Source organism: Ochlerotatus camptorhynchus, unplaced genomic scaffold (assembly GCF_037179485.1).
Source record: "Ochlerotatus camptorhynchus isolate MF236.1 unplaced genomic scaffold, CSIRO-AGI_Acam_v1.1 ptg000380l, whole genome shotgun sequence".
Classification (NCBI taxonomy): Eukaryota; Metazoa; Arthropoda; class Insecta; order Diptera; family Culicidae; genus Ochlerotatus; species Ochlerotatus camptorhynchus.
The window spans coordinates 361674-382709 of record NW_027040868.1 but is presented as its reverse complement, the minus strand read 5'-3'; the positions used below and the strand labels follow the sequence as shown (position 1 = coordinate 382709).

General features: G+C 39.5%; 2 protein-coding genes across 2 annotated transcripts in view; both read left to right on the top strand.

Annotated features, from left to right (window-relative positions):
* The first annotated feature begins 1227 nt into the window (after positions 1-1227).
* Positions 1228-21036, top strand: part of Wbp2 (WW domain binding protein 2) — an 86088-nt gene continuing 66279 nt past the window's right edge. Inside the window, exon 1 of the mRNA XM_065232989.1 lies at positions 1228-1238. The gene's annotated coding sequence lies outside the window, so the exon portion shown is untranslated. The remainder of the gene's footprint in view (positions 1239-21036) is intronic.
* LOC135710417 (peritrophin-1-like) overlaps positions 9159-21036 on the top strand; it is a 53850-nt gene continuing 41972 nt past the window's right edge. Inside the window, exon 1 of the mRNA XM_065232992.1 lies at positions 9159-9962. Coding sequence (XP_065089064.1) covers positions 9221-9962 — 742 coding nt within the window. The 5' untranslated portion in view covers positions 9159-9220. The remainder of the gene's footprint in view (positions 9963-21036) is intronic.

Genomic DNA, 21036 nt, shown 5'->3' with positions numbered 1-21036 from the left:
ATATTGTGGCAGGCTGCCCCTGTTAATGCAGCATACACAGAGGAACTGAGTCGCCAAGATTATGCAACAACACGATGTTTCGCAAAGTCATAAGTACAACGACCCATCGGGCGTCAGTCTTTCAAATACTTCTAGAAAATCCAAGGTTCATTCTTAGGACTAAACGTGAAAGACCATAGGTCATCAATAATTACTGTATTTTATATTGCATCATAATTGTCAGCTTTACATAAAGATCAAGTAAACTATCAAACACGAACCAATGCAAACAGCTGCCGCGGGGAATCATCGTTTAATTTGCACATAAATACATCGCGCAAACGTATGAATTATGCTTTTGGTGACACTCCTAGGTGTGTAAGTCGGTAACACATGAAAATATGGCGATGCAGGAAGGTGTACATAGATGAACTTCGGCTGATATAAAATCGATTAATTAATTAGTGAAGGGGCATTGAAACCCGAAATACAATATCAACAGTTTATTCAGAACTTGGATAAAATAATGGAAAGGGGTTTTAATACACCCCAAGCAGGAGAAAATAACTAATGAACACCTAATTCTGATCTGATACCAAAATTTGGTGTTGATTAGCATGACATAAGAGGTAAAATACCAAGGTTGCAAATACTCATTTCAGTTAGGTTTGAGATATTACACCTGTTTATTTCACTTCATGAGAGTCACAATCAGCGATTTTTCACACACTCACTCACTCACTCAGCGATCAGCAAATCGCTGATTGGGACTCATAGAAACCAAAATTTACAGGTTTTATGTTTCAAACGCATACTTTGTAACCTCATCTTGTAAGTTACCAGTAAAACATTTTACCTGAAATGAGTATTTGCAACCTTGTATAATAATACCAAAAAATTGCATGCAAAATACTTTGTAAATAACAAAAAAAAATATATATATTTGGATACCAAAAGAATACCTGTGTGGTATTCTTCTGGTATTGCAATTGCAAAAGTTGGTACTGGAATGGTTTTGTGGCAACATTTTTTTAGTATTATGTTTAGGTATTTTACCTCTTATGTCAGGCTCATTCATACCAATTCAAGGAATCGAGATATTCGTTCCTGCTACGAACGAGAAATAATGTAAAATGAAATTTCAGGAATTTTAACTGACAAAACCCCAAGGCTGCAAACATCGTGTCAATACACGTTAACACGGCTGGTTCTGGGCGATAACGATGATCAATCGTTATGATTCAGCTACAATTCAAAAGGTATGGCTATCTATTTCTATATCCATATCTATATTTATTAGGAACAGGTAAAAACCCAATGGGACCTGTGGTTGGTCAGTCGGAACGGTAAAACCCAGGAGAGGTGGTATGGATATCCGGAATCATCGGCAAAATGGTCAATTCCTGAAAGTAAACCTAGAGATCCACGATTTATTTTTTCTTATTACATACAATCATGAGCATAGAGAAATTATGCGATCGATTCTGCTACCAAGTGCCCATAAAACGGTCCTCTGGATATCCAGAATCACCGGCAAAATGGTCAATTCCTGAAAGTAGACCTAAACCAACTAAAAATTTTCGCAATGTAAACGCTTTGCTCATTTCATTTATACAGCCTCAAGCTGTATTCAAATGTTATACGATATGAGGAAACCTTTACTCAACCTCTTTACAAGCAAATCAAACTAAGTCAGCTACTTATGGCTGTTGGGACGGTTGGGACAAGCTCTTATTGCATATCTATTTACGCTTCTATACAGCTGTTATCCTCCTGTTTAGAGTTCTGTGTGAACTTGAAAGGCGCTTATTCAACCTTTACCCGATTATCCCAATGATCACTACACAGAGCTTTCTTCTTAACGCCAGGTTAAATATTGTTTACGCTTTTTTTTTGTTCGAGGAATTTATCATGTTAATTTTACTGTGAATTAAAAATTAATCTAAATTATTTATAAGCACACCACCAAATTATTTTCACTGTACCGGAACCTGGAATCGAACGCGAGACGACCGCATTGGCGAACCTTGATACTACTAACTTCGCTACGCCAACACTTTGAACTGACGTAAACAAATGTGCATGCCATTCTACAACAAGATCGCTGAGTAGAGGCTTTATATTAGTGCACATGAATCACTTTTCTCGACTAGTTAATTCAGATTTGTAAAGAAGCAGAGTAAAAGCTGTAAAACAGCACAGGTCTAACAATAAACCTAGTTGACTGTAAAATAGCTTCCAAAGTAGCGCTAACACAGTTTATTAGCTGAGTACAGGTTGTTTAGTTGATGAAAAAGCATTTTGATGTTTATTTTATTCAGCATGAGTGGTTGGTTGTGTAGAAGCCATCAAATAAGTAATAATATTTTCAAATGTTAGCACTGATATATTCGCTTTATTAGCTTCGTTTTGCAGCTAAAAGTTGAAAGTTGATTAATATTTGCATAGAAGTTACATTAGCGTTTATTGGGTCATGTTATTCAGTGCGTCTGACAAATGGTTGTGAAAAAGTTGAGTTAACGCTCTCCAAAACTATTCTGCAAGCTTCTGCTTGTAGCTGTATCTACAGCTTTGTTTCAGCTACTTTACAGCACAACGCTGGAAAGGTTGGCTTATAATGCCGAAAATGTTAGTTGGGATGTCATCACAATATAGATTCTGCTACCGGGTGACCAGAAAATGTTCCACTGGATATCCGGAATCACCAGTAAAATTGTCAATTCCTGAAAGTAGACCTAGAGATCCACGATTTTTTCTTAATTGCATACAATCATGAGCACAGAGGACATAACAATTTTAGCTGCAGACTAGCTTATACAGCTACAAATTGCCTAATGCAGCTAATTTTTGCCTGTATAAGCTGATCTGCAGCTAAAATTGTTTGTTGGGATGCCATCACTATATCGATTCTGCTACCGAGCCCGAAAACGGTCCTCTGGATATCCGGAATCACCGTGAAAATGGTCATTTCTAGGTCTACTTTCAAGATCCGTGACTTTTTCTTAATTGCATACAATCTTGTGCACTGAATAAATATTTCATCACCATATCGATTCTGCTACACCGGGTGACCAGAAAACTGTCCTCCAGATATCCAGAATCATCGGCTAATTGGTCAATTCCTAAAAGTAGACCTAAAGATCCACTATTTTTCATAATTGCATACAATCATGAGAATAGAGGAAATATGCAATAACCGGATGACCAGAACATGTTCCACTGGATATCCGGAATCATGAGAAAAAATTTCAATAGGGAAATTTACGTATTCTCGGCAACCTAAGCAGCGACCTTCTTTCTATAGCCTTTTTCTCTATGGAACGCACACATATGCAGTATTGGTTTGTTTACAATCTTTTGCTGCCAGCTGCTCTAACAATTTCAGTCGAAAGAATTGTCAAAAACTGTTTTGAAACGCTTTACAAAGCTCCAATCTTCTCTAGTGAGAGCGAGTATTGTCGGCAACCAGTTTTTCTTCGGCAACCGTTCCATTTGAACTGCATGTAAATCTGCTGTTCTATAATCGGCAACTCGAAATCAGCTACAATTTGTAGTGCGTGTGTTTCATTTCAAGAAAACCCTGCTAGATTGATTTTTCTCAGTGGTAAAAATATAGTCAAATTGAAGCTGAAAGCATAAAGAATCGTTTGCATGCATTCAGCGAAGTGTTTTCGTAAGAAAATCCAGTGAAAACAGTGTTTCAATTTGGGTTGCCGAAAATAGTCTGTCATGCCGAAGCCGTCATTTCCCCTACCTGAAAGTAGATCTGATGATCCACGATTTTTTCTTAATTGCATACAGTCATGAGCATAGGGGAAATATTCCATCACCATAACGATGTTTCTACCAAGTGGCCAGAAAACAGACCTCTGGATATTCAGGATTAGCGGGAAAATAATCAATTCCTGAAAGTACACCTAAAGATCCGCAATTTTTTAAATTACATGCTATCATGAGCAAAGAGGATACATGCCATCTCATGTTGATTCTGCTACCGGCTGGCCATAAAACGGTTCTCTTGATATCCGGAATCACCGACAAAACGGTCGATTCCTGAAAGTAGACCTAGAGACCCGTCATTTTTTTTTTTTTTTTTTTTTAATTCTATTGGAGGCGAACCAGTTATATTTAGCTATAAAGCTAAATAATAATAATATTTTTTTTTAATTGCATTCAATCATGAGCATAGAGGAAATATGCCATCTCCAAATCGATTCTTCAAAGGGGTGGCCAGAAAACGGTCCTCATGATTATAGTCAATGCCTGAATGTATGTAGACCTGGAGACACGTGATTTTTGGAGGAAATTTTCCAACATAATATAGATTCTGCATCCAAGCGACCATAAAACGCCCTTTCGGATATTCAGATTCACTTAGAAATTGATGTGGTCAAAAAAACTGCGATTTTTTTTACTGCAAGCCATCTTGAGCACAGAGGAAGGATACCATAACCAGTGCCATATGATGGTGAAGGGTGATGATGTAAAACTAAAAATTTTTGAAACTAGTACCAGACATCCAGAATTTGTTTTTATTTAAATTTCATACTACAGTCATACCCAACAAACAATTTTAGCTGCAGATCAGCTTATACAGCCAAAATTTGCCTTATGCAGCTATTTTTTGCCTGTATAAGCTAAGCTGCAGCTAAAATTGTTTGTTGGGTAGAGGGATCTTGATGTTATATTGAACCGCGAACTCACTTTCCGACCGCATTACGAAGATACCTTAGCAAAAGTTAACATGCAGTTTGGGTTGATGGATTGTGACGACCCGCGCGCCATGTTTTCATTTACATCGGGCCGTCGCATTGTTTAGTTTTTTTTGTATGCCACCCCAAGGTTGTAGAACGCTGTTTCTTTAACGGCACTTATTTCAAGTGCAAGGCGTTATTTGTTCTACGGTGGCTTGCTTGTAGTTCAAGTTCATTGCATAAATAATAAAGAGGAGTGCTCAGTGCTCAGGGCTCAGTGCTCAGGGCTCAGTGCTCAGGGCTCAGTGCTCAGGGCTCAGTGTTCAGGGCTCAGTGTTGAGTGCTCAGTGCTCAGTGCTCGGGAGAGAGTTTACCGTAGACGTGTGCCCATGAAGCAAAAGAAAAAAGCCAATGCAAAAACACCAATATGGTACAATAGACAGATAATAAATCTTAGAAACAGAAAGCAGAAAGCTCATAAAGCGTACAAGAGAAACAAAAATGATGAAAATTTTACCTATTATCTTACTATTTGTGACCAACTTAATTTAGAAATTGAAAATGCATATGAAGAGCACAATAGAAAGATTGAAACTAACATTAAGTCAGACCCAAAATCCTTTTTTAACTATGTTAAAGAAAGGCAAAAATCCAAGAGCTTTCCATCCAAAATGCAATTAGACAGTAAGTTGGGCAATACTCCTAGTCAGATTAGTAACTTATTTGCTGACTTCTTTCAGGACGTTTATACAATTCATGATGAGAATGAGCGAGATTATCAATATTTTTCGTATCTCCCCGAGCCAATGAAGAACATCGCAGTGGATAATTTAACTCTCAAGGAAATTATACGTGGTCTTGAAACCTTGGATGCTTCAAAAGGTGCTGGACCGGATGGTTTACCACCTATTTTTTTAAAGTCACTTTCGAAGGAGCTAGCAAAACCTTTGTTCTGGCTGTTTAATTTATCCTTGGAGTCGAGTGTACTTCCTCCGATTTGGAAGGAATCATTTTTAATTCCAATTTTTAAAAGTGGTAAAAAGTCTGATGTAAAAAATTACCGTGGAGTTGCTATATTATCAAGCATTCCTAAATTATTCGAATCCATCATTAATGACAATGTATTCTTACAGATTAGGTCGGTAATTACTAGCAAACAGCACGGATTTGTTAAAGGACGATCTACAACTACCAACTTGATACATTTTGTGTCATACTGTTTAAACTCAATGGATAAAGGAAATTATGTAGAAACGCTATATACTGATTTCAGTAAAGCATTTGACAGAGTTGATATACCACTCTTGCTTTTTAAGCTATCCAAATTAGGCTTCAGTCCTAGGCTACTGAAATGGATCGAGTCGTACTTATCAAGGCGGACGCAAAAGGTAAGATTTGAAGGAAATCTGTCCTCCATAGTTAATGTAACATCTGGTGTGCCACAAGGTTCACATCTTGGTCCATTACTGTTTATTTTATTTGTCAACGATATAGAACATATTTTTAAATTTCTTCATGTTTCTATATATGCTGATGACATGAAACTTTTCATGGAGATATCTAAAGCACCTGATCTTCAAATATTTCAACAAGATATTGACGTTTTTTACACATGGTGTAAGAAAAATTTGTTAGAACTAAATATTAATAAATGCAATTCTATATCGTTCACAAGAAAGCAAGCTGTAATACACGACACAATTACTCTTGGCCAGAAAACAATCCAAAGATCCTATCAAGTCAGAGACTTAGGTGTTATCCTCGACTCCAAGTTAACTTTTGCTGATCACTACAATAACATTATCTACAAAGCAAGCAACATGCTTGGGTTCATTAAAAGATTTAGTTTGCACTTCAATGATCCCTACACAATCAAAACACTTTACGTAGCATATGTGAGGCCTCTTCTCGAATATTGTAGCATAGTTTGGGCTCCATATCATGATACACATGTAAACCGCATTGAATCAGTTCAAAAGCAGTTCTTGTTGTTCGCTCTAAGAAAGTTGGGTTGGACGAGTTTTCCACTTCCATCTTATGAATCGCGTTGTATGCTAATTAATTTAGATGAGCTCAAAAAGCGAAGAGAGTTCGCAATGATTGCTTTTATAAACGATGTGATTTCGCAAAGAGTTAACAGTCCAGAGATTTTGGAAAATATCAATTTTTATGCTCCCACTCGCTCACTGCGGAATAGAAATTTGTTTAGCATCAACAATCAAAGAACAGACTATGCCAAAAACAGCCCATTGAATAGAATGATGTCTTGCTATAATACATACTGTGAATATATTGACATAACAATGAATAAAAGTACGCTTAAAAAAACTTTCTTCACGAGGTTAGCTAGGCATCAATAATAAAATATAAATGCTATGCAAGTAATTGAAGTAAAATTGTAACAATTAGCGTTTAAGTAAAACTGTAAAATGGTCTACACTGATTGACGACTAATAAATAAATCAGATGACAAATTCCAGTGCCGCCGCGCGCGCAACAGGATTACGCGATACTCTTGCCTGAAATCTCTCTACTGTGCTCTATATTGGAATCTGCATTATGGTGTCCATACAGCAGAAACTTGATTGACCGCTTCGAGGCTGTAGAGGAAAACTTGGCGCGAAGCATTTAATCTTCCTCCATATGAACATCGCTGTATCCCAAGTTACAATGTTGGTTTTATGAGGGTTCTGAAGATCATGATTTACACTATGTAGAATGCATGGATGCAATGTTACTTGGGACGCTAATGGAAATTGATACCGTGGAAAAAGGAAATCGACTATGCAAGCTGTATTCGTATTCGGCTTATATGATGACCAACTAAATAGATGCCCCAAATATTCTCGCTGAATTGCATATGTATGTTCCAGAACTACCATGGGAAAACAAGATTACGAAATCTCTTGCATTAAGCTAACCGTAGCATTCGTTATGAACGACATGATCCAATCAGATTAATTACACTTCGGTTCAATGATTTCGCCAACCGATTTGATTTTAACAGTTCTTTGCAACGCCACCTCAATAATAACCAATGACAATAAATTGTAAAACAATCTACTTCGAGGAACTATAAGATCTTCAAATCATCGTGAAAAATAGTTCTTGAAGTACACACAATACAACTTAAAATATGATCATAGAACAAAGATACAGCTATCGAAAAAAAGGCCATGAGCACCTCTGTTGTAGAACATCAAGACTCAATCCTCAGTACAACTTGGAGACCCCAAAATCTTTTTTCATTACAACTATCTATTCCGCATGATGTAATGGGGCTCTACAAATTAAATCGAGACATACATGATCTGAACTTCAAGGCAATTTGTACAATGGAACATATTTATATAACTTCGTATCTCCCTTGAAATGATGAAGTTCCACGGAGTATCATGGACTTGTATAGTACATCTCGACATCATTCAACATTTTATTGAGCCTGTATAACATCAATACTCAATCCTCAGAATAACTTGGAGACTCAAAAATATGTTTCCATTACAACTACACATCCTATATTATGTAATGAGGCTCCACTAAGCTTTCTGGAATCACAAATCTCCCAATACTTCGTTAAATCTGTAAAACGTTAAGATTTGAACTCCAGGCAAATTTGGAGAATGCAACATATTTTTTTTAACACCGTTATATGCCTCGCATGATTTAACGGGGCTCTATGATGTGGGTAAGGTTGAAAAAACACTTGAGAATCTATATTTCAGGATGAGTTGTAGGCCCAGAGATATGTTGTCAACGTATCAATATATATTACATAATGCTTTAGATATTTATGAAGCTCTAGGGGATCAAAAATACGATCAGCATATTATGTACTACTTAGGGGCGTCATATAATACTTGTGTGAACCTGAAGAACTTCAGGATTGAATGTTCAAGATGATCTGGATATCTTTTATTACTACGTTTGTCCTGTTTATGTCTCCAGTATTGAGTTATGTCTTTTTGATGTTACTGCTACAACCTATAGGCTTGATTCAGGCCAATTCAAAGTGTTCATGGATATCCCAGTTTATATGTTTTCTCAATAACTGAAGTATTTTTGAACAATATTGCTGAAGACACTATATGATTATCTTCAAACAGTGATTTATGACAGCCTATTTTGTGTAAGGAAATCAAATCGGCCAAGCTACCAATCTGTGCGAACATTATCTTTGATTTTTCCATTCAATTGTACCTTCTGCTACGCTCCCAGATACTTCAAAATTGTATATTTTGTACGACACATTCGCTATTATATCCATCAAGCATCGTTTTTACATGGATCTATATCCGCAATTGCTTACGGACATTCAAGTTCAGCAGATAGTACATTTATCTTGACTGCTCCGTGGTTCCGTCTTCATATCTATAATTAATGTTTTTGGATATCTAGGAAGCAAACTGCTGTAAGATAACAAACACATTTGGGAAAAGCGAATCATAGATGGGTACAAATACCGAGCAGCAATCGAACAGAAGTCAGTTCTATCTTACTCGACCGTCTGTGTACACTTGGAGCAAGTGATCAGTGACAGAACCAGAATGAAACTTTTAATATTGATTATTGCCCTTTATGGGGTCACGATCAGTGCCCAAGCACCGTGCACAACTACAACGTGTTTAATCAATTGCCCAATTGATCCACGATGCCCACCGTACAATCCTATCAAGGCAGTGCTGCTTCCACATACCATCTGTGCGAAATTCTTGAAATGTCACGACGGTCGTGCCTGTACATACGACTGCCCAGCTGGACTACACTTCAACAGCGTCAAGATGGCCTGCGATTGGCCTCAACATGCTTGCTGTGATCCATCTGTTCCCTGCATGCCTGACCCATGCGGTCCAGGAAGTGGTTGTGACGGATCACAACCACCACCGCCACCACCACCGCCACCACCACCACCACCACCACCACCACCACCACCACCACCACCACCAGGACCATGCCCACCAATAATCTGCCCTACCCCAACACCACCTTGCAGCGGAGGAGGAAACAACTGTGACAACTGTGATCCAAACCCACTATGCCCACTATTTAACCCACCGAAGCCATTACTTCTCCGCCACAACAATTGTACAAAGTACTACAAGTGTGAAACCGGAAGAGCGTGTGAAATGGTGTGCCCTCCAGGACTGCATTTCAATGTTGCTAAACAAGTGTGTGATTGGCCGTGGTTTGCATGCTGCGATCCGAGTATGGAATGCAGACCAAACCCATGTGATACCAACGAATGTCCACCAGCCAATCTTCCACCAACATGTATCGCAGGATGGAACTGTTAAAACCATTAATTTATTTTGTTCTAGAGCAAATAAGCGATTCATAGATGAAAAATCTGGAGACATACGAACATAAATAAATTAAAATATTTGGTTCAATTCTGCAACATCATTAAATTTTATCCGAAAACTATTTTAAATCATGAAAATATCCAAAAACTATAAACTTCAACATAATCTTTATTCTCAGTCGAGCGTTTTTGGCCAAGACGGTTCAGTTTCGCTGTTCGCTCTTCATAGTAAACCGTTCATCGAGTGCTCAATACAGCACCAAAGCAATCCAATGTACTTCATGAGGCCAGCAACCGAAGGAAGCAACCGTTTACAGCGACGCCGGTGGTGTAGTGGTAAGTGTGATTGCCTCTCTCACCCTAAGAGGCCTGTGTTCAATCTCAGTTGGCGCCGCCGGGATGTTCGGAGGCATAACATTTCTGATCACGTTTACCTTCGAAAGAGAATTAAAACAGTTGGTCCCTGGTAAAGTAATAATAATAAATAGCACTTGAATTAGGGCGTAACAGCTTTTGTAAACAAAGACTTCTCTATAGGATATATAGGAATTCAAGGCACGCCCACGCAAAATCATCGAAAGAAGTCATTGTTTACAAAAGCTGTTACGCCCTAATCCCAGCTCTATCAAGAGTTGATGGGTTGATAAGTAGGGTCCAGGTATGGGAGCTGCCTTCCTGACGTCGGTAGCATCGGTGATCAGTACGGAAAACAAGATCGACGAAAAACACATCATGGCCGGCGCCGGTGGTGTAGTGGTAAGCGTGACTGCTTTCTAACACCCAATGGGTCTGGGTTCAATCCCAGCCGAGGTCGGTGGGATTTTTCTGAGGCATAAAAATCTCTGGTCACGTCTTCCTTTGGAAGGGAAGTAAAGCCGTTGGTCCCGGTCTATGTGTGTTGAATGGTTGCGCAGGTGTGGAATTTCGATGCATATTCGAATTCCGTCGGTGATTGGCACTAGATTGCGGAACAGAGACCGACGTTAAATAAAGAAAAAAAAAATAATAAAAAAAAAACAGCAACATCACTGGATACTGGATGGATAAGTTTGCTGGACTTAGGAGCACCTTGTTCCTAGCTGTATGTCTGTCTGTCTGTCTGTCTGTCTGTCTGTCTGTCTGTCTGTCTGTCTGTCTGTCTGTCTGTCTGTCTGTCAAGAGGCGCATTTTCCATTTTTCGTTATTTTTTAGAAAGCTCTTCTTTCTTTTGTTCATATTTCCAGAACGAATGTAGCTACAAATTGCATTTGGTATTGTTTTAATAAAGACAAGGAATCTAAATCTGTCATTTTTGTTCAGGTACAGTGTTGCGAAATATTTTTTATTTGCGTTTTAAAACTTTAAATGCAGTTTCCTCGCTATACATGTCGTTTAATTTTTATTTTAAGACGCGATCGTATTCTCCATCCTTTTTTACAAAAGAAACACTTAACGACTAAAAGTAATTTGATTAGTTCCTGAGATTTTTGCATTTTATTTATTTATTAGTAGACTAGTACATATTCGAATACAGTTTTGTATTTATAATGCCTTATGGTGTAAAAATGTTGTTTTAGTTTATGCCGAGACATTGTAATGTCAATGGTTTCACAGTATTGATTGTAAGAGGCCATCATGCGGTTTAATGGCCCATGTTTTGCATAATTTGTGCGATGATGTTTTATGGTAAATAAATTTCGATTTCGAAGTTGCCAAGTAGGTGCATGGAAATTTAATTTTGATAAAAGTTCTGTAGAGTCAATGCGCTGTGAAACGATATCGTTTACAAATGAAACCATTGCATATTCACGACGCTCTTTTAATGTTTGTAAAGTTATAAGCATTCAGCGTGCTTCATATGATGGAAGAAGAAATGATGTCCAAACTAATTTACGAAGAGCGTATAAATGAAATTGTTTTTGTACAGATTCGTGCGAGATTGAAAAAGGAGACCATACAATGCTGCAATATTCCAGTATTGACCTCACATAGGCAATATATAGTGTTTTAATTATGTATGGGTTCTGAAAGTTATAGCAAAAGCGCTTGATAAAGCCTAGCACACAGTAAAAAATTCTGAATTTTAACTATCGCGTAAAATCTCCCTTCGTTTAATTTTGAGCTACACTTGGCATAAACAGTGAAATCGTTTCCAAGCTTGCATAAAATATTGCTAATTTATGCGATATTGCGCTTAAATTTACACGAAATATCACGTAAATTTATGCGAAATCAGGCGTTAATTTTATGTGCGCTATATTTCGCAGAAATTTACATGAATTTTTCGAACGGTGCATGTTATTTGCTCTGTGAATAATTGTGTTGTAATGGTCTATGAAAGTTAGTTTAGAGTCTAAGATAATTCCGAAATCCCTAACTCTTTCACATTTTTCTACATTTTGATTACCTAATGCAATTGAAATATTTGAAGTTGTTCTTTTCCTGCTAAATGATATTAACTTGCATTTTTTTTACATTCAATTCTAGTAAAGTTTTTTTGCACCATATGTAGAATATGTGTATTTCATTTCGGAATATATTGATGTCTTCTTCATTTCTTATTTGCAAAATGAGCTTCATGTCGTCGGCATAAATAATTTAAGTTTTTTTGAGCATGAAAGAAATGTCGCTTACGTATAGAATAAAAAGAAGAGGTACCAAATGAGAGCCTTGGGGGCGCCTGAAGTGACTTGAATTGGACTCGATTTCTTTCTGTTGAATTTAATTATTTGTTGACGGCTAGTTAAATGTGATTCAAGCCATTTTAGGAGCCCTGACTCAATTTCAATTTGTGTGCAATTTAAAAAGTAGCATTGGTATGTCTATGCGATCAAATGCCTGGCTAAAGTCTGTATAGAGAGCTTCTACGTGGTTTCCATTATCCATTGCATTCAATGAATAGTCTATACATTCAAGTAAATTTGTCAAGGTCGAGCAACCCTTGAAAAAACCGTGTTACATGTCAGTAATTCTATTTTTGATTTGGAGAAATAATTTTTCGTTGACAATTGCCTCGAAAAGTTTAGCAATCCAAGAGATAATGGTTACCTATACCATAATAATTTCGTACGTCAGATTTTCGGCCAGATTTAAAGATAGGCACTAGGAATGAGCTTGTTCAAATTTTTGGGAAGGTTCCAGATTCCACGGACATATTAAAAAGCCAAAGCAATGGAGCAAAGAGTTCCATTGCTAGACATTTAATAAATACTGGAGGAACTCCGTCAGGTCCAGGATCTTTTGAGGCATCTAAATTTTTTAAAGCCTGCAAAATATCTTGCATTTGAAGTTGATTGAGACCAATATCCCTTGAAAATTCTGAAAAAATGCAAAATAATCATCGTGGTCGCGATGTTCTTCAGAAAATGTTGTATAGATTTCTTGAACATGTTTTGTAAATAGATTGCAGTTTTCTTCCGAGCTATCACCGACATTTTCGTCAAGATGCATTATTGAAGGAAAATTGTCAGATTTTTATTTGGTTTTTACGTGAATAAAGAAGTTACCAATGACCTCCCCCCCCCCCCTAGTTTTTAAACTTTTTTTTTCCAAAATGATACATCGCAAGTACTATGCGTTGAACTTTGTTTAAGGTGATTCCTTGTAAAGTCCACAAATAGCCGTCACGTAGGTTATACATGCACTTCCACTTCGAATTTTCAATAACACAAACTTTGGAAATCGGTGCCCCATTTCACCTGAAATTGCTTCTTTATTTATGCTGCAGTTCAGCAAACGTGGAGTAGCAACTTGAATGTTACACGTACGTAAAAGCTGATGTTTGTGCACCTAAAGTTGCAAAGTGGTTCCGAGAATAAGAATGTCGCAGCGATTGACCTTAAGTTAGTCTATCTTGTGTAAAAATGCTGTGGAGCAATCAAGCCAAATATTTAGATGCATCAATTTAAAAAAAATCACGTCTTAAGTTTAAAGTCGCTATATAATATTTAAATTTGACAGCACTGTATTAAAAAAGTTATTGGTAATAAAATCCATTTTTTTTATTCAAATATTATTTCACACAATAATTCATGAGAATGAATCCACTAATTAAGAGCATATGGTAAAAAAACATTAAAAAAAAGTTTTTACCAAATAATTTATGACTTTTATTCATTCAAAATGCAATATCTCAGGACCAAGCAAATTACTTTTTATCATTAAGAATTTCTTATGAAGAAAAGGATGGAAAACACAATGGTGTCCTTAAAACGAAAATTAAACGGCATGTATTATAAGAAAACTGCATTTAAAGTTTTCAAATGTAAATAAAAATATTTGGCAACACTTAACAGCTTACAATCTAAGGTTAAGAACATTAACCTTAGATTGTAAGTTGGATTAACCTTGTGTTTAATTTATGTTTTGTTCGTGTGGGGTTTTTGTTTTGAAAAAATTTTGTTTCTGCAATAATTGTATATTTACACTGCTGATACCAAATTTAATAGGAATAAGTTCATATTTAAGGAATAATGAAATATTTGTATCTTAAATCATAACTCAAACCTCCTTCTCCCTCTCCCCATCCATAAAACTGTTAATATCTACTAACCTCGAGACGACCGCGAGTAATCGGTTCAATTACTTTAACTCTAGATTTAAGACATTAATTATGTAAAACGCAAATGATCACTTGGCTCTGTAAAGTTTATTCGATTGAGCATGTACAAAGAAATTAATTTCTTTAAAAAAAAAACACTGAACAGGAACAAAAATTACAGGTTTAGCTTCCTTGTCTAATTTACTTATTAAAACAATACCTAATGGAATTTGTAGCTTCATTCGTTCTGCAGATATAAACAAAAGAAGGTAGTGCTTTCTAAAGAATCACGAAAAATGGAAAATGCGCCCCTTGACCGAGGGTTGCGCCGATTAGCATTAAACTTTGGATTTTTAAAATTTGAACTTAAATGAACATTCCCTCCAAATTCGGTACAAACCGGATGAGGTCAATTTCATGTGCTGTGTACACTTGGCGCGGAATGGCCCATTTGTTAGTTTTTCCGGAACCCTGGGGAAATTTCATTATTATTTGAACTCCAAGGGATCCAGAACAAGCTCCTTAGGATGCGCGGACCCGAATTCTAAGATCCACTGTCTGGCTGGTCTTCAGACACTGGAGGAGCGGAGTACGCTCATCCTCTAAAGGTTCAGAGACGCCTGTCTGAGATCTAATCACGAGATTATCCGCAGTCTTGCTAATTATGTTAAGTTATTAGTAGTTAGGTAGGTTATCAAATTATTTTTAAATTCAAGCAAAACACACCCCAAAAGGTTATCTTGTAAACTAGTTAAAAAACGTAAAAACGTACATTAGAATCAGTTATCGCTCAGCTTCTGAGACGTGTAGACGTTTTTCAACTACGCTTATCAGAGAGTCAGGCATTTTTTACAATTGTCCTTGTGTCGCCGGGCCACGTCGCGTGCAGTGTTTCCGCGATGAGGCGAGAAAACATCTTTCGAATAGATTATTCGAATCTCCCTCTGAAGCCATCGTACGAAAAAACCTACGTTTTTTGCCGTACGGTACTTGGTCTGAAGAGGGAAGATGTGAAGAGACTACAGTGTCATAGAGGCGAATCATGCGCGTTCGTCAAGGTCACCGACCTAGCTTTGGCCCAACAAGTGGTCGATGAACACGACGAAAAACACGAAGTGGAATGCAGTGGAAAAAAACACAAGCTCCGTATTACCATGGAAGATGGAAGTGTCGAAATGCGTGTGTGGGATCTTCCCGAAGGTGTGTCGGAAGCGAGGATTCTCGAGTTCCTCAGTCGGTATGGCGAAGTGCTTTCAATCCGGGAGCTTGTGTTTGGTGAAGGTCACGAGTACGGTAGCGTGCCGCTTGGAATCTGGTCTGTCCGCATGGTGGTAGAACGAAATATCGATTCGTGGGCCACTATCGACGGAGTGAAGGCATACATTGCCTACAAGGGTTAACTGCAGTCGTGCCGTCACTGCCACGAGCTGACACACACGGGTATTTCGTGTGTACAAAATAAAAAGCTGCTGGTCCAGAAGAGCTACGCTAATGTGGCAAAGCAAACGGGACCACAGCAGCAGCAGCAACAGCAACAGCTGCGAAAACCATCGACCCCGAAGCCGCCACGAAATAAACCAGCTGGCCCGAAGCCTGCTGCGCCACCACCGGTAACGTCGGAAACTTTTCCCGAATTGCCACCGTCGACAAGTGACAACGAACTGTTCGGCCAGAAAACTCACAACGCCAACAGAGATGGTAGTACTATGCCAGAATGCGAGACCCCAACACACAACAAAACCCCAACCTCCAGCATCGTCGAGAACGCTCACCAAGGTGACCGATATCAGTTCGGATTCGGTGGAGCTGTTCAAAAAGCCTGGTGGTGTACCTCCACGCAGTAAATCGAACGGCAATGAGACAGACGAGTCAAACACTTCCACGAGCAGCAGGCGAAGTCGAGGGCGACCTATCCTCAAAAAGCCCCGCCGCGATGACGAAGACGACGAGATGGTTGAGTAATACATTCCATAATGTCTCTCACATCCTACAACGTCGCTACCATTAACATCAACACCATCACGAGCCCGACGAAGCTTAACGCTTTGCGAGCCTTCGTCAACAGCCAAAACCTTGACATTGTGTGCCTGCAAGAGATGGAGAACGAGCAGCTTTCTTTGCCAGGCTTTGTCGTTGTCTCAAATGTGGATCACGCAAGGAGGGGGACGGCGATCGCACTGAAGTCGCACATCCAGTATTCCCACGTCGAGAAAAGCTTGGACGGTCGGCTGATCGCTTTACGAGTGCAAGATGTCACTCTTGTCAACATCTATGCCCCGTCGGGCACTGCACATCGTGCTGCTCGAGAAGAATTTTTTAACGACACTCTTGCCTACTATCTCCGCAACCGCACCGAGCAAGTAATTCTAGTGGGCGATTTCAATTGCGTGCTTCGCCCAAGTGACTCGTCCAGCCCGAACACAAGTCCGTCACTCAGAACGGCCGTCCAGCAACTACAGCTTATCGACGTGTGGGAAAAACTGTACCCACGAGATGCTGGCTTCACCTTCGTCAGCAGAAATGCACGATCCCGTCTTGATCGTATTTACGTGAGCACCGGGCTTCGCGACCATCTACGAGCAGTGAATACTCACGTCTGCTCGTTCTCCGACCACAAAGCGATGACACTCAGACTCTGCCTTCCCCACCTTGGACGTGAACACGGCCGAGGCTTCTGGTCCCTTCGCCCCCACCTGCTGACCGACGAAAATGTGGCGGATGTCCAATACCGGTGGCAATATTGGACCCGTCAGCGCCGAAACTACGCCTCCTGGGTGGAATGGTGGCTGTCGTATGCTAAGCCCAAAATCAAATCTTTTTTCAAATGGAAATCGCGAGCTGCTTTCGACGAGTTCCATAATGAACACCAGCGACTCTATTTCGAGCTACAGCTAGCATACGATGGCTACTATCAGAACCCAGCGATGCTAACTACGATCAATCAGATCAAAGGCGAGATGGTGGCACTGCAGCGCAACTTCTCGCACATGTTTATGCGCATCAACGAGACATACGTGGCGGGAGAACCCATCTCCATCTTCCAACTGGGAGAACGGAGAAGAAAGCGAACCGTCATTACCCGGTTACAAACCATGCAGCACGACACCATTGATGATCCTCACGCGATCGAGGCGCACATGGTGAATTACTTTTCCCGCCTATACTCGGAAGAAGAGAGAGCAGATGATGAGAACACGTTCGTCTGCGAGAATGCCATACCACCCAACGACGAGTTAAATGAAGCTTGCTCGAGTGAGATCACCACGTCAGAGATTCTCGCTGCAATACGGGCCAGCGCATCCCGTAAATCCCCCGGCTGTGATGGTCTCCCGAAAGAACTATACTACCGCATGTTCGACGTCATCCACCGAGAACTCAATCTGGTGATGAACGAAGCGCTCACTGGCAACATTCCTGCAACGTTTGTAGACGGTATCATTGTATTGGTCAAGAAGAAGGGTGGCGACGACACAGCCCGCTCGTATCGTCCTATATCGCTTCTAAACACGGACTACAAAATATTCTCTCGCATTCTCAAAACCCGGCTGGAGGGTGTGATGCGAGCGCACCACATACTAAGCGACGGGCAGAAATGTTCAAACTCAGAGCGAAATATCTTCCAGGCAACTCTCGCTCTCAAAGATCGGATAGCTAGTCTCCGTCATCATCGCCGCGCCGGGAAACTCATCAGCTTCGACTTAGATCACGCTTTCGATCGGGTCCGGCACTCATTCCTTTTCGAAACCATGCGCTCGCTCGGCTTCAACCAGCATCTCGTCACTTTGCTCTCCGAGATCACTTCCCGCTCCACCTCTCGACTGCTCGTGAACGGGCATCTCTCACGGCCGATCGACATCCAGCGCTCGGTGCGGCAGGGGGACCCGTTGTCGATGCACCTCTTCGTGTTGTACCTTCATCCGCTTGTGTGCAGACTTGAACAAACATGTGGGCTTATTCTGCTGGTGGCATATGCGGACGACATCAGTGTGATCGTCACATCAACTGCACAAATCGATTCGATTCATGGGCTATTCACGCGTTTCGAAATAGCCGCCGGCGCCAAGTTGAATGTACGCAAAACTGTTGCCATTGACGTTGGATATTGCGAGGGAAATCAAATCGACGTCCAGTGGCTGCAAACAGCCAGCACGGTGAAGATCCTGGGAGTGATTTTTGCAAACTCGATTCGGTTGATGACGACGCTGAATTGGAATGCGGCGGTTGGTTGGCAAGTTTGCGCAACTGATGTGGCTCCAGTCGTCTCGAACCCTGACCCTACTTCAGAAGGTGACTGTGCTGAATACGTTTGGAACATCTAGGATTTGGTACCTTTCATCCATTCTACCACCACTAGGCGTACACATAGCGAAAATTACGTCAAGGATGGGCACCTTCCTGTGGAGTGGGATAGTCGCCCGGGTACCATTGTTACAACTGGCGCGCAGCCGGGAGCATGGTGGACTGAAGCTGCAATTACCGGTGTTTAAGTGTAAGTCGCTCACCATCCACCGACATTTGCGAGAGATAGATTCCCTACCTTACTATAGATCCCTTCTTTTCCACGATAATCCCCGCCCAGCAATTTCTATAGATCTTCCCGACATCAAATTAATCCTATCCAATCTCCAAATCCAATATAACCCCTCCGCCGATCAAATCCATCAGTATTTTGTCCAGCAAATCGAACTGCCAAAGGTGGAACGGAACAGTCCACAAAACGACTGGCCACGCACGTGGCGAAACATTGCTGCGAAGCAGCTCTCTTCAACGCAGCGATCGAAACTCTACATGCTCGTGAATGGTAAAATCGAGCACCGAAAACTACTGTTCGTAATGCAGCGAGTACCGGACGAAAACTGCACACATTGTAGCAATCAAACGGCTGAAACTCTTCTCCATAAATTTTGTGCTTGTACTCGTGTCGGCCCGGCTTGGACGGTTCTACAGCAGGCATTATGAATGGATGGAGACGACTCTCTTTTGAAGACTTGGTGATACCTGTCCTAGCAGGAATAGACAGAAGAAGGCGTGTGGAAGTGCTTAGAGTTTTTTATTAAATACATTTGCTTTGTTTGTGACTGTAACGATAGAATTGATGTAGATGCACTGAAATTTCACCTAGATCTAGAATAACAAATTGTAAATACTATTATCAAATGAACTGACCAATAAAACTTACTTATTAAAAAAAAAAAAAATAACAAATTAAACAAATATGAAGAGCCCTTCAGGCTAATCAACTTATAATGTATGAACAATGTAAATTCATAATCAATGGAAAATAAACGTAATGTTACAACTACTACTATTATTTGACGCAAACATCTTTATTCTACGATGAATTTTTAAAATGTGGGATTTTCAGGTTTATTGGAAAATTCGAATGAGACTTAACGTGAAATTAGCCATCACATTTTCGAAGTTTTCGGAAATTCCCAGAGTTTCTCAGAACTGCTGTAAAGTTAATTTAACCACCCTGAGGATCTTTGGTCTTCTCTGATGTTCATGAAGCTATCCTATTCTTAATTCTCGTTAAGTTCTTGCTATTGCTCTTAAGTAAATGGAACTCTTCTAAAAATCTTTAAACTTTTCTGAATTTTTTTAAGAATTCTGTAAAATTCCTAAATATTTCTGAAGATTTCCTATGGCTTCCCTGAAATTTTCAGATCTTTTTTTCTACTGTTGAAAGTTTCTCGAAATTTTTCTGAAGTTTAAACTTCTCTGAGTTCCGTGAAGATCGCTAGACTTGGCTTCCCTGAGGTTATTTTAACTTCTATAAAGTGTTTAAGATTTCCCTCAAGTTGTCTAGATTTCTCTGCAGTTTTCTCACCTTTATAGAACCTCGAAAAAGTTTCTGCAGTTTTCCAGGAGCTGATCGAACCACCTTCATGCTTCCCTGATGAGCCCTAATTTTTGGATAATGTCTCAGAATTTTCTATCACTTATCGGAACATTTTTAAAGTTCCTGCAATGTTTGTGAAGCAGCTTGTCAACAATTTTGTCGTTTCCTTCTACCAGTTTAAGCGAGCTGTATTTCAAAGAAAAAGTTTTTCATGACAATCATATCATTATTACTTACCATTTCTGACATAGCGTTAACGTTAGACTCGTGGATCGCTTGTCATTTTGTCATTTTGAGATATTTTTGATTTCTTGGACCAAGAACAAACCAAACAAACGGTAACCGCAAAATTCTCTGACTGTAGAATAAAGTACGCTTATTCGAAGGTAAATGGAACTACCTATTAAATAAGTAAAAAAAATATCGATTAGTAAAGCATCTGTTACTCACAAATGAATAACTGCTACTACTTTAACTAATTGTGTTTGTATTACTTAGTTAGTGATTTACATAGTTGGATATGCTTAACATCAAATATCAGACTTAAAGTGGTATTTTACCGATAGATGAGGAGATGATAGTATAGAGTTGATAGTTCCGTAAGAGTACGACAGTGTGAAAATTGTATATAGAGAGTAGAAAGTGAGCAAAGGTCAATTTTGAAGAAGGCACGATCATATCCTTTAGCAAACTCCCCTGT